This window comes from Myotis nattereri, assembly GCF_964212035.1.
Source record: "Myotis nattereri genome assembly, chromosome: 1".
Taxonomy (NCBI): Eukaryota; Metazoa; Chordata; class Mammalia; order Chiroptera; family Vespertilionidae; genus Myotis; species Myotis nattereri.
Genome location: NC_138075.1, coordinates 134,557,479 through 134,572,809, shown reverse-complemented (window position 1 = coordinate 134,572,809; position 15,331 = coordinate 134,557,479). Strand labels below are relative to the sequence as shown.

At 37.1% G+C, this 15,331-nt stretch overlaps 1 protein-coding gene across 1 annotated transcript in view; it reads right to left on the bottom strand.

Annotated features, from left to right (window-relative positions):
* MALRD1 (MAM and LDL receptor class A domain containing 1) overlaps positions 1–15,331 on the bottom strand; it is a gene marked incomplete at both ends in the record, with an annotated part of 616,248 nt that overhangs the window by 488,634 nt on the left and 112,283 nt on the right. Inside the window, one exon of the mRNA XM_081103892.1 lies at positions 12,836–12,934. Within this exon, the coding sequence (XP_080960018.1) occupies positions 12,836–12,934 (99 nt within the window). The remainder of the gene's footprint in view (positions 1–12,835; positions 12,935–15,331) is intronic.

The following is a 15,331-nucleotide window of genomic DNA, read 5'->3' as shown; positions in this document are numbered from 1 at the left end:
GTGGAGACGCAGAGTCACGGAGAGGCAAGGAGCTGTGGAGATGCCATTGCTGTTTGCTCTGCCCTGGTGATTCCCTGAGACCCTGCCCTACTCAATTTACATCACAGCCCAAGCTGTGCCAGTGGCACAAAAGGAACCACCTGCACTTTTGCAGAATCAGGTTCGGAGGAAGCCGGACCTGGCTGGGCCGGCAACATGGAACCACTGTACTAGCAAACGCACAAACAGGTCCACCAGATCCAGTCTCACATGGGACTCTAGGAGACGGCAGACAAGCAGTCTGTGCACTTAGTAGAAAACGAAATCCAAGCAAGCATACCAGATATTCAGCCAGCAAGAACACCTGGAGATTTTGTCCAGCAAGGAGTTGCCCAACAAAAGACAGAATTCCAAACTTCGTGTTGACCAGTTAAAGTATGATATTCAGCACCTGCAGACTGCCCTCAGAAACTTACAGCATCGGCGATATGCAAGGGAGCAGCAGGAGAGACAGGGAGAGGAGCTTCTGTCTCGCGCCTTCACCCCCAACGGGGGATGCGGCGCCCCATGCGAGGCTGTGCCGGCCCCTGCGAGGCTGCGCTGGCCCCTGCGAGGCTGTGCTGGCCCCTGCAAGGCTGCGCTGGCCCCTATGAGGCTGCGCCGGACCCTGCGAGGCTGAGAGGGCTCCTGTGAGGCTGCAACGGCCCCTGTGAGGCTGAGACGGTCCCTGTGTGGCTGAACACAGGGATACGTCACTGATGGAAATAGTTACATTTTCCATGTGTATGACCCAGCAACAAAAAGTGTACACCTATGGATGAGGACAGTGGGGGGGGGGGGGTAAGGGCAGAGGGTGGGGTGGGAACTGGGTGGAGGGGAGCTATGGGGGGGGGAAGGGGAACAACTGTAATAATCTGAACAATAAAGATTTATTTAAATAAAAGTAAGTCCTTTTGAAAAAAATGTTTTTCTAACCTGGCCAGTGCGGCTCAGTGGTTCAGTGTCAACCTATGAACCAGGAGGTCACAGTTCAATTCCTGGTCAGGATACATGCCCAGGTTGTGGGCTAGATTCCCAGTAGGGGCCATGCAGGAGGCAGCTGATCAATGGTTCTCTCTCATGATTGATGTTTCTATATCTCTCTCCCTCTGCCTTCCTTTCTCTGAAATTAATAATAAAAACATATTTAAAAAATATTTTTCTCCAAATAAATTCAGAAGAACTCAGAAAGACTGAAAACATAAGAATGTAACGTATTATTGCTAGCCTAAATTACAAAGTTATTCCCTCCATTTTCCCCCATTGCCTTTATCATGCTTTACTTATTTCTATACCATATGCCCCTTCTAAAAGATTACGCCATTTACTCATTTATTATAGTTTCAGTCACTTCCCTACTAGAAGCAAGCTCCAAGAAGATATGGATGTCTGTCTGTTTTACATGTTGTAAGATATTAGAAAATCCCTGCCACATAGCAGACACTCAATACACACCTGTTGCAAGCATCTGTGACCTTTCTTTTTCCAAAATAAAATTTTCATTATTCCTCAAATTTTTGGTTCTATTACAGAGTTGAATTTACTGAGTTGGTACCCCAATAATCTTACTTACCAGCTCATAAACTCCTAATTTTTAAAAGGTTTTACTTTTGACAGTTTACTAATTGTGAGTGTTTCCTTGGGTTCAATATTTGATCTTTATAATTCTTTATTTATATATTAATTACCTCAAAGCAGTGTTAATTATGCATTCATACTTCATCTGGAATGAAAAACTTTAAGTGGTGTCATTAATGTCAGAGTTTTATTTTTAAAAAATGCCTCTTACTCTACAATTTCTTCCTGGTAAACCCCAGCAATATTAAAGCTTCAATTACTTTATTTCTGTCAATGAATCCAATAATTACTGCTCCAACCCACTGCTTTCTTGTTAGTGCCACAACTGTCTAAAATATAGACTATAACGATCTCCTCCTCAACACTGCTCCCCTCTTCTCACCCACTCTATATCCTGTAACTCAAGATAAAAACTCAGAAGCATTACTTAAAACATCTCTTTCCCTACCTTCCAAAATACATCAAGTGTTTCTTTACACTTAGATTTATTTTTAAAATTTTATTATAAAGTATCTCTATATGCCAGTTCAGTCCATGATAAGCTCTCATCTACTTTACTCCAAAATTCTCCTGTCTGAAATCATTACTTCCTTATTCTCCCCTTCAATTCATTCTACACTCTGCAGTCAGGGTGTAAACATTTAAAGAACTTAATAATTCAAACTTGATCCCACAATTGCTTTTAAAAATCCTTAAATAGCTTCCCTATTATTTAGAATAATGTCCAAATCCAAATTGTGGTTAAACTAATCCCCCAAATTTCTGTGCCTCTCTTGTCTTTATGCTCAAGCTACCTTTATTATTTCAGTTTCTTTATTAAAACAAGAATGCCATTCACCCATTTTAATACCTTACCACAGTCCTTTTTTTCTTTTTTTTCTTTTCGGAACACACCATTTACTTTGACCAAGCAATTCAAATTCATTCTATCACTTAAAAAAAAAAATAATGTGACCCACATAAGTATAGTCAATTGATCCTGCCGAAGGAGCAAAAGCATCACAATGAATAAAATACAGACCTTCAACAAATAATGTTGGAACAACTGGACAATCACATGAAAAAGATAATCTAGACACAGACTTTATATCCATCACTAAAATTAACTAAAAATAAATCACAGGCCTAAATGTAAAATGCAAAACTATAAAACTCCTACAAACAGGATAAATCTTAGATGACCTTAGGTATGGTGATGACTTTTCAGATACAACACCAAAGGCATCTATAAACAGATTTTCAGATACAACACCAAAGACATCTATAAAAGAAATAATTGATAAGCTGTACTTTATTGAAATTAAAAAAAATCTGTTCTACAAGACAATCTCAAGAGAATGAGAAGACAAGTCCAGGCTGGGAGAAAATGCTTACCAAAAATACATCTTATACAGGATTTTATCCAAAATATATTAATGAAAAAGCAACAATAAGAAAACAAACTACTTAGTTTTAAAAATATGGCTCAAAGATTTAAACAGATACCTCACCAAAGAAAATCTACAGAGGCAAATAAGTACATGAAAATATGCTCCATGCCATATATCATCAAAGAAATGAAAATTAAAACAATAATAAATACCACTACACCCTATCAGAATGGTCAAAATCCAGGATACTGACAACAACAAGTGTTGGTGAGGATGTGAAGCAACAGGAACTCTCATTCATCACTGGTGAAAATGCAAAATGGTACAACATTCTGGGAGACAGTTTGGCAGTTTCTCACAAAACTAAACATGCTATTACCACATGAAATAGCAACTGTGTTCCTTATTATTTATTCAAAAGAGTTGAAAACTTATGTCAACACAAAAATCTGCACACGGTTGTTATAGAACTTTTATTCACATGAAATACTGAATATTATTCAGCTCTAAAAAGAAATGCTCTATCAAGCCATGGAAAGACATTTAAGAACCATAAATTCATACTAAGAAGTAAAAGAAGACAATTGGAAAAAGCTATATACTTATTCCAACTATATGACACTCTGGGAAAGGCAGAACTATGGGACAATAAAAACTAACTGGGATAGAACAGGGGCTGGATGGAAGGGGGGCAAAAGGGTCACCTGTAATACTATCAACAATAAAAGAAATCCTGATATCTCCACACTAGGGCCAATCACAGGATGAATCTATAACTATCACATACCATCCTGTAACTCCCATGTACCTCTTGCAAGTATGTTTTTATTAGTGTATTATAGTTCTTCCCACTAGATTGGGATCTTTATGAAGGCAGGAGCCATAGATGTCTTGTTCTTTCTGTAACAGCGATAGAGCCAAATATAGTGCTTGTTTAAATATTTACTGAATGAATGAACTAACCACAGGGTTATTGTTCTATCTCTCTAGGTGCCCCCTGAAAATACCCACTCCTTTACCCCAGTGGTACATAATTAACTCCCCAGGTAAAAACTATTCTAGCTAGTTGCCTCACTTTTACTTTTATCAACAATTTGGTTCTGCAATTCAAATTCTGCTTCTAGGGCCTTCTGGAATTTCCAATTTAAGTCAAGAAATATCTTTATTCCCAAACTTGTCATTAAGCCTCCTTCCATGCTTATCTCAGATTTCTATCCATGCCTATCTTAGACCCTCCTTATTGCCAATGGAGCAAAACTTGCTTTTTCTGTTAGTTATAATTTGTATGTATTTTCTATCTTCTCATCTAAATTGTAAACTACTCCATAGCATGGCAAATATACCAAACATCTTTGCATACACTATACACTTCTAGCAGATACTAAATACTAATTTTTTAAAGCCTTTCTTATAAATGCCCATAAGTGTGAAGAGGTCTGCATTACTTTAGAATCTTATAAATTTAATCACCCTGAAAACTTAGTGATAAAATTAAAATCAACCCTGAGATTCACTTTGCACTCTCACCTCCATCCTGAGCTAAATATGTGAACATTGTAAGGGATGTGAATTTCATTCTCCTTGGGCCTCACTTTTCCTAAGTATAAATTAGTTAATATGTGTAAATACATCTCAGACAATTTTAGATACAAAATAAGTGCTTTATAAGTGTGTGGTAGTATTTATATTATCATATGGTCTTTCAGGTGTCTTTAAATCTATATATACTCCAAAGAGAGAGGTTTACATCAACATTGGAAGATAATGTAAATTTCAGTATCAACAGTAGTAAAGTTCTGCAAGGCAATAAGACATTGTTTTCTAAGAAAACTTGGTGTTGAATAGGGGAGAATCATTTTACCTCCTTATACTTCTCATCACATACTTTGCTGAACTGAAAACAGAAACAAAATGAACAAGAGTAGTAAATATGAGAGAAAAGAGAAGGACTGGTGTAGAATGAGCTTACAAACAACAACAAAAAGATGCTTAGACTTCTAATTTATAATTTCAGAGCAAAGAAGAACAATGATCTTAGTGAAGAATAAAAGCCGAAATGTGCTCAAAGTAATGCATAGAAAAAATCCACTGTCTCCACAGATACAATACTATGTTATTGAAATTTAATCTTAAGTGATCATAGAAAAAGACGTTCTTATTAAATACTCAGATTATATTATCAGTAGAATTTTTAACTGAAAAAGAATCCTGTATTTTTTAATCTCTAGTATCTTATCTATTATTTTATCTCTACTACACTGACTTTCTTTAATCTGACAACATAACTGACTGCAGCAAAGACTGATAAGAATATCCTGGGATATTTACCGGATTTTACTTGTCTACAGAAATATTTTCCTCTTTTTCCCCTCAGTGATCAATGGCTCCATAAATGAGAATGAATGGACTTTTTTCTCCACTTCTTGGTTTTATGTAACAGAAATGATGAGCCTTCACCAGAAACAACTTCCCATTCCAATATTTTATAATTACCTCTGTTGAGGGAGGTTTTTTGTGTGTTTTTTTAATTGGAAAACAATGTCTAGATTGTAATTTGAGGAAAATATGAGGAAGAAAATAAGAATCCAGTTTACTAAGAAAAAAATAACATCTTTTTACCACAATAACTTATTGATTAACCAATTTACACTTAATAAAAATGTAAGCTGTTAAATAATTAGCAAATATAGGTTTATTTCAGACATTTTCCCATGGGGTCAGGCCTATACAGAAGACTATAAAATAAAAATCAGCAGCTTATTTTCACTTCTTTGTAAAATAAAAAGTAATTTGTGTATTAAAAAGAGTTGCATTATTTTAAGAAGCCTTTAATTTTATAATTAATTTTAAATATGTTGAATCTTTCCTAAGAATATCTTCTCAAAAGCATTTTTTTTCAAAAGAAAACGTGAAAAAAAATACAGCCCCAATTAGAAGACAAATACATACATACATACACACACACACACACAAATACACACACAACACATACATACACACACAACACACACACACACACACACACACACACACTGGTTACAGCCAGTAGGCAAAGGAAGAAATTATCCACCAGAATGCATCCAAAAAAATAAAAAGGGTACATTGGACCCAAAAAAGAGATGCTCCTTACTCTACACTTTGTTGCCTCATGTAGATCCATCCTGTGCTCTCTCCTTACAAAGCCTAACACTGTATGAGCTAGTCAGAAATGTTCACACAATCCAGCTCCGTATCTCACTCAAAGCAGGGCAAAGAAAGATGGATTTGGAGCTACGACACAATCAATTTATAAATGGCACATTTGTCTGATGTCTAGTCTGTAATTGGTGGAACCTTGTTTTAAATCCAGGCAATCTGTCTCCAGAACCCACATTCTTAACCACACATTATTTCTTTAATCACATTACAGTTCATAAAATTGAAATGTGCTGAATTACCTTCAACAAAACACAATAGTGTGTTTCAGGAAGTTAAAATACTGTTTTATAGACTTGAAAATAAGAAGGAGATCATATTGGCAATGGACCCATGACCATAGTGAAATGAGTTAAAAAAAAAAAATAGCAAGTGAGCCCTAGCTGGTTTGGCTCAGGGGATAGATCGTCAGCCTGGGGAATGAAGGGTCCCAGGTTTGATTCTGGTCAAGGGCATATGCCTGGGTTGTGGGCTCAATCCCCAGGAGAGGGCATGCAGGAGGCAGCCAATCAATGATCATTGATGTTTCTATCTCTCTCTCCCTCTCCCTTCCTCTCTGAAATCAATAAAAATATATATTTTTTAAAAAAAATAGCAAATGAACTCCCTATCTCTGAGTCTTTATCTTTATTTTTTGCCTGCTTCTTTTGCAGAGCTAATTTTATACTGGAGATCTGTTTAGTCATAGAAATGATAATTCTTCATCCCATTTTTATGAATCTATACATTAAAGATTCTAGCAGATACAGTAGTTTGGGGAAAATATACAACCAGCATCTAAGTTTGAAAAAAGTAAATTAGAAAAATAATAAAATATTCCTTTTTCTATACTGTGTGACCTATCTTTCCTTAGACTTTATTGAATTCAAATGCTAAGTGTTAGCTTATGTTGTTTTTCCCATAAACAGAGAGAAATATAGAAAATAAGAAATCATTTAGGCCTATTTTTAGCAAGAAAATCACATGCATATCAGACTAAACAGTTTTTAGATAGAAATGCATTATAGAGCTCAGAAAAAGTTGTTTGAGAATATTAAAATATCTTTACTAAGTACAGAGTTGGCTTTCTCATCTGCATTACACAGTGTGGACTAGAACAAAATGACTGCACACACATACACATATGTGTGTATATATACACTGCTCATCCAGTGTGACATAACAAAATGTATCACTGATACTATTTGACACATGAAATTTTCATTTCCAAGTATAAAGGTTACTTTCTGGAACTAAAGCAAACACTATATAAAGTAGTATTACCTATATTAGTCTTTGAGAAAACTAAATATGTGTTTACAAAAATGGGACCTTCTGAACAGTATCTTCATGAGCATGAGAGAACTGAAAGCAAATTTCAAAAGGCACTTCAAGCACAGTGTAGCTGGAACCCTTGTACTTTGCTGGCATGACTGCTTATTAACATAATAACCCTTTGGCCAAAAAAAAAAAAAAAAAAAAAAAAAAGGCGAAATGCACTATGTCATTAAATAGCCATTTAAAGCAAAAACTGAATTTTAGTGCCTATCCTAGAGAAATAATTCAAATTAACAATTTTAAGCTAAGAAAAATAAAGAGATGTGCTTAAAAGTGATGACAGTGGCGTACTGACTTCAAACAGCCTGTGCAGGGGAAAGGAACTTTTCAGAGCACTGACACCGCTCGAACACACCTGGGCACTCTGCTCTCTGTCTCCCTCTCAGGCCCCCAGCCTTCCTTAGGTTTTGTCCTACTGATGCCAAGTTGGATTTGAGAGCTCACATACCCAAATAATTTGAAACATTCTCTTAAATGAAAACATAGATTATTTGTCAAAGTTCTTCATAAATAACAACATAAGCCCATTATAAAATCACTCTGGCATGAACTTTGCCAATATGCCTTTACCAAGCCCAAATGGAAATCAGCGCTTTTCCCTGCAGCCCACCCTGTTAGGGTCTGCAGGCCAAGGGAAGTTCTGCTAAGAGATATTACATCTGCCCAGCTATGTAGGTTCTTCAGTTCCTCAGTTACCATAAATAAATATTGGGGACACTTAATTTAACACCATTTTCAGTGTATGGTATTTTTAACTGTCTAAAAAAGAAAGAAAGGAAAGATGCGGGGAGGGAGGGAGGAAGGGTAGGAAGGGAAGGAAGGAAAGTAGGAAGGGAGAAAGGGAGGGAGGAAGGGACTCCTTAAAAACCTGCACAACTAGGCTGCAATTTAAATAATCGTAGTTTTATATTGCAATAAATGAATATAGAAGTTCACTTAAATTGTTGGCAGCAGCAAAAATGGCACCAGGTGTTAGACTGGTGGAGTCAGACCAAACCTTGGTTCAGCAACCTTAGTACTTGAGTTCTGGCTAAGAAAGAATTCAGAGCCAAGACTATTTATTTAGAAAGTCACAGGGGTAGAAGAAGGGAGTGATAGAAGGTATGGGCTCAGGAAACAATTTACAGAGGCAAAAGAAGGACCCTTGGAGTTTAGGAAACAGACAGACAAGAAAAATGCACCGGGTGGGGGATGTGATATGGGTGTGCTCCATAGAGAGAGTAGCACTGGGTTCAAAGTCCTAATGGCTTTTAAGAGCCAGGATTTTAGGAACGTTCCCAGGGAAGGATCTCAATAGGATATTTATCAGCCCTCCAGGTGTGTCCTTTTAGGGTCCTGGCCTCTACTGATTGGTCAGTGCCAGAGCAGAGGATCATCAATCAATGCAGCTGGTCCTAATGTCACCAGAGGCATCACTCCACCTGGCCTTGCTCCTTCTCTGGGCCTGGAGCTGCAACACAACTGAGGCTTACATGTTTTGGATGGGGGTCAAAGCCTCCTTGTCCTGGAGGTATAATCCACGTGGCTAGCAACATGCCAGGGGAGGAAAGGTCCGAGGAGAGTCTGAACTGCCTGAACAGTGATATGAAAGGTCAGGCGGTCTAAACCACGTGTTAATAGCAATATGCTAATAGAAGAAAGGTTACACTGGGGTGAAGTCCTTCTTTTCCCAGTTTTGCTCTTTGCTAGGCACCTGGGCTCTTCACCCTGGTGACCTGTTCCTGGCCCATATCCCTAGCTCTGCTCAGGTCTGTCTAACGGCCTACCACAAAATCATCCAAGGTTTTCGAAATTCTACAAAATGCCAAAATCTCCAGGCATCCCAAACTTTTTTTTTAATACAATAACTTTTTGAAATTTATTTTACCAAAATTGGTTAAAATATTCTAGTGTGGTTTTTTTACTAAAAGGTTTGAAGATATTTCAGAGGCACTGAAAACCTAGTTCTTAGTACGTTTAATAACTATTCTGCGGCAGGCCATAATTACTTTTATCTAAAAGAAAAACAAATCAAGTTGAGTTAGCAATGTTCATAAGAATGAGAAAATTAGAATAAATTGCATCAAAATATAAATATTTAAAATTCTGGAATATTAATGTCCTTTTTAAGGAGGATTTATTATTTATGAATAGAAATCCTATGGGTGGTATTGTCTTTTTCAGCTTGCAGAAAACATCTGTTTTTTCAAGCAATTAAGTTCTCTATGGGGTAATTGATATGCTGGTTAGTTCAAGGCTAGATGCTCACCTTAAAATCCATGTACTTCCTTCTCTCCTTTTTGCTGCAAAGAGACAAAAGACTACTATCCTTACTCCTCTACATTTTTCCTTGTGCCTTTATCTCATCTCTACTCACTGCCAGAATCTTTAATGCATAGGTTCATAAAAATGGGATGAAGAATTAGCATTTCTATGAGTAAACAGATTCCCAGGATAAAATTAGCTCTGCAAAAAAAAAAAAAAAAAAAAAAAAAAAAAAAAAAATAAAGCAGGCAAAGAAATGAAAATAAAGACTCAGAATTGGAGTTCATTTGCTAATTTTTAACCCAGTTCACTGTGGTCATGGGCCCTCTGCCAAGTAGTGATCGTCATCTTCTGTTCATGTCCAGAAAACAATCTTTTAATTCCATGAAACATCCTACAGGAACTGAAGGCAATTCAGTACATTCAGATTTATGAAATGTAATGTGATTAAAGAAATAATTACTAAAGAGAATGGATTCAGTTTTGTTGTTATTTTTAAAGACATTAATTATTTAAACTTCTATATAGAATTAACTAAGTTATTATTTGATCTCATAGGGACCTAAGTAAAAGCATGAGTTCACCTCCAAAAGTGATTTTTTTTGTCTGGCTTCAAACTTCCTATTTCTCAAACTGATCATAAGGGCAACTCTTCATTTCTGGCAAGTATCATTCTTAATTTAATGATGACCTTGAAAGGATAAGAAGGCTAATAATGTGTGCTTAAGAATATAGGTTTGTGAGGTACATGGACTGCATTGAAAATGGGATTCCACTAATTAAGAAGAATGCTAGTTATAAATATACTAGAGGCCAGATGCATGACATTCGTGCAAGAGTAGGCCTTCCTTCCCCAGGCTGCCGGCACTGGCTTCCCTCTGGCACCCGGGACTCAGGCTTCACTCCGGCCTCCAGCAGGCACCTGGGATCCGGGCTTCCCTCGTGGCCCCAGCTTTGTTCAGAAGGACATCTGGTCTAATTAGCATATTATGCTTTTACTAGAGGCCCAGAGTGCGAAATTGCACGAGTCCCAGAGTCCCACCCACCCTCACTGCAGGACCCATTAATGCACCTCCTGGTGAGTCCAGTCATTGGTCTTTATGGTGTTACGGCCACAGGCCTTTTATAATATAGATTATTACAGATTGTATCTCAGCTCCTAAAGTACCCTTCTTTGCCCTGCTTTGAGATACCGGAGCTGGACCCTATAAACATTTCTCTTTTGGTTAGTTTGCACAATGTTAGGCTTTTCAGTACAGAGCACAGGATGGGTACCATAATAGAAGGAACTTTATTTTTTCCTCCAGAGTACTTTTTTTTTCTCTCTTGCCCTGTGACTGCCAACAATGTAAGGTGACCCTTCGATGAGTTTTTCAGGCATCCTGGTGGAGAATTTCTCCCTTGCCTTGGCCCATCAGCTCTGAGCCAAATCCAGCCCACAGCATCCCAGTGGATTTCCCCACATTCCAGGGTCCCCAGTCATACCCTCTACAAAAAAGTCTCAATCCCAGTGTTGGAATGTAGGTAAAGTGTACTTATCCAAATGTATTCTTTCCTTGGATCCGCCATCTCAGCCCTAGATGTAGAAGCTGCTCCCCATGTTTGTTACTCTTTTCCTTTTTATTGTTCTTTTTTTGTAGTTAACTACTTTTTATTAATAATAATTCTTTATGTTAAATCTTCACTGTTCAAATTTCTCATGTGGTTTCTGTCTCCTGAATGGACACTAACTGATGAGAAAGTCTATAAAATGAGGATAATAATAGTACCTACCTCTTAGATTGTTCATGATTAAAAGAGTTTACGTAGATAAAATTCCTAAACCATGTATATTTGGTAACAGTCTTAATGTATATCAGAGATAGACTTAGACCTGTTGACCCATCCCTGGCTGACTTATCAATAAATGACTCTTCTGACATAACAAGAAAACCAGAAAACATTTTAAGAAATCCTGGCTGAGAAAGTATTTACCTTCCATATAATATAATTCTTCAACTCCTGCAGTGGTTCTCAACCTTCCTTATGCCACAACCCTTTAATACAGTTCTTCATGTTGTAGTGACCCCCAACCATAAAATTATTTTTGTTGCTACTTCATAACTGTAATTTTGCTACTGTTATGAATCATAATGTAAATATCTGATATGCAGAATGTATTTTCATTGTTACAAATTGAACATAATTAAAGCATAGTGATTAATCACAAAAACAATATGTAATTATATATGTGTTTTCCGATGGTCTTAGGCGACCCCTGTGAAAGGGTCATTTGACCCCCAAAGGGGTTGCGACCCACAGGTTGAGAACCGCTGCTCTAGAGCAATATCAGCATAATACAGAAAGAATGGAAACACAGCTTTGAAAAGAAGAAAGTTAAAAGAAAACCTGAAAGATTTAATAATAGATAGAAATATCCATGATCTATAGTTTTAAGACCAATTTATTTACTGATGCACTGTGGTTTGAAAGAATATACTTAAGCATTATGTACCTCTCTGCATTATGTAGCACTGGAATGGCAACTGTTAACAATAAAAGTAAGCATTCTTACAATAGAAAACAGAATTTAATAAATGAATATTTATAATAGACTCTTGTTCTTGTCTTTTGAATTATTTTTTGCATTTGTTTCAAATTTTATATTCAAACCCAGCACAACAAAAGTAAGGTGTCTTCATTCATTTCTACTGCTTTAAAACTAATCTGGTTTGCTTTATTTTGTCTTCATTTCATTTTATTTTAATTTTTATTTAATTCTTTAATGTTTAAAGTATTATATATGTCTCCTTTTCCCCCCATTGACCTCCCCCCAGGTGTTCCCACATCCCAGCACATGCCCTCACCCCCCTACACTCTGTGTCCACAGGTTATGCTTATATGCATGCATATCAGTCCTTTGGTTGCTCCCCTTACTTCCCTCTGAAGTTGTTCAACTGCAAGTCATTTTAGTTTTAAGAGGTCTCAATTCTGTCTTTATTAAACATCACACACTTAAGTAGTATGCACTTTATATTTAGAGAGTGAATATGTACACATAAATCTTAGCCAAGTGACTACTAGAGTGATGAAAAGTCACTAAAAGTGACTAAGTGACTAAAGTACTGACTCACCACAATTGGCTTCATCTGCTCCGTTTGGGCTGACAGATGTAAAATCGCAGACCTTGCTGGATGAAATATAGCTGGCATCCTCACGTGGCACAAATCCACCTTTAAAATTAAGAGATGAAAAGGGTAAAACATCCTCTTCTCCTTCAACACATAAACAGAATACATAATTGCTTCATGACCACTAGTTTTTAAATATGTGTATGATAAAAAAGCTGTACATAAAGCCAAATCAAAGTATAATTTGCTATTCCCATCATGTGTCTGGTGCTTCAAATATAAACATAAGGCTAATTCTAAGAGTTTCCCCAAAGGGTTATAGCCATTAACAATGCCAATTGAAACTTTCAAAGGCTTTCAAAGGCTTTCAAAGTATTTAATAAATACTGTGTTGAGCCCTGGCTCGTATGCTCAGTGGTTAGAGCATCAGCCTGCACACCGAAGGGTCATGAGCTTGACTCCCGATTAAGGGCAATACCTGGGCTGCAGACTCAAACCAAGTGCAGGCTCAAAGCTGGGACAGTGCAGGAGGCAACCAATATCTCTCTCTTTTATTTTTCTGTCTCCTTCCCTTTCTTCCTTCCAATTTCTCTAAAAATCAATGGAAAAATATCCTCAAGTGAGGATTAACAAAACAAAAAATAAAATATAGGGTCAAGGTAAATCTCTGGCCATTTTGCCCCACAAATCTATATATATAAAAGTCCAGCGACTGAATGGCAGAACGACCAGAACGACTGGTCAACCAGTCACGATGATGCGCACTGACCACCAGGGGGAAGATGCTCAATGCAGGAGCTGTCCCACAGTGGGAGTGCCGCTCTGCTGACCACAATGAGTAGTGCTCCCAAAGCAGGAGCAGCCACTCAGAGGGCAGGTCCACAGCCGTTCAGCTGACCAAAATGAGCAGTGCTCCCACAGTGGACCGATCCCCGCAGGCCATGCCCTCCAGCAGTGCACAAATCCATGCACCGGGCCTCTAGTATAACATAATTCACTACAAGTGGAATTTGGCATCATTTTTTTTTAATTTCTTTATTGGTTAAGGTATTACAAATGTGTCCTCATCCCCCCATTAACCCTCAACCTCCCCCACACACACATTCATGCTCTCATCCCCCTGTTGTCCATGTTTGGCATCATTTTTAACTCCCCTTCCAGTCCTGTCCCATAAGGGGCTCCTATAATTGGGTATTGAAAAATTTTGCAAAAACAGTATTTGTTTGTTTTTTCTTTGTGTAAAACCATTGGCCTTTCAGGAAGAATTTATATAATTTTGGTCTAATTAGAATTATGCTTTAACAAACTGGGCTCATATTCAAATTGAGGCACATATGAGTTTTGAGTTCATTTACAAAAAGAATTACCTGTAATTGAAATCAAATCCTCTGAGATTTCTGATAAGGTTCATTTTAGTGATAATTTAAAATGTTTAGCCACACCTTTGCTCCAATTACATTTTCTTTAATGTCTTTCTACTACTCCATAGAGTTTAGAAAGGTTTATTATAAGCCCAGGACATACATTCTGACTAATTACATGTTAACACAATATAAAGTTAGCACAAAGAATTATACAATCTCTCCAATGAAAGATGTCTTTAACAGAGATCTTTCAACTAAAAGTTCTTTAATCCAGTTCTCAATTCAGAATTGTTTCTCCTATGTCATCCTTGTTTAGTACATTTACCGCCTATAAGAATGCAAGTTTCTCACTATGTTGTGTAAGGAAATATAACTTCAGAGTATATGATGTGTTTGATTTCAACATGCAAATATTTTTCATGTATACAGATAAAGAAAAATGAAGTGTGGCAGTTTTCAGGCAACATTTTTCATATTGCCCATTTATTAATTGACCCAGGAGTATGAGTACAAATGGCCAGAGGGAAACATCAATCAGTGTTAGAATAACAAAGTAACTTCAGGCACAATATATGTGTTTCAATGTACTTGCAGGACTTAAATAATGGTTAGACTTTCTGCCCTAGCTGGTTTGTCTCAGTGGATAGAGCATCAGCCTGCGGACTGGAGGGTCCTGGCTTTGATTCTGGTCAAGGGCACATGCCCAGGTTGCGGGCTTGATCCCCAGTAGAGGGTGTGCAGGAGGCAGCCAATCAATGAATCTCTCTCATCATTGATGTTTCTATCTCTCTTTCTCCCTCTCCCTTCCTCTCTGAAATCAACAAAAAAAAATATTTAAAATAAATAAATAATATAAATAAATAAATAATGGTTAGATTTTCAAAAATGCCTACTTGACTTTCAAAAATGCCTATTTGCCTATTTAAAATCCATTTTATGATCATCTTTCCTTAATTTAAACTCTCTAAAAAGTATTTAGTCAAAGAGTTAGCCAAACTCCATCTATTATGTAAAAACTAGTGGCCCGGTGCACGAATTCATGAACATTGAAAGGAAATTAATTAGAAGAAATATTTTAATACCACTATTCACTCTTTCTTTATAATAGAAGTGTCAACCAAATTCACGATCAACA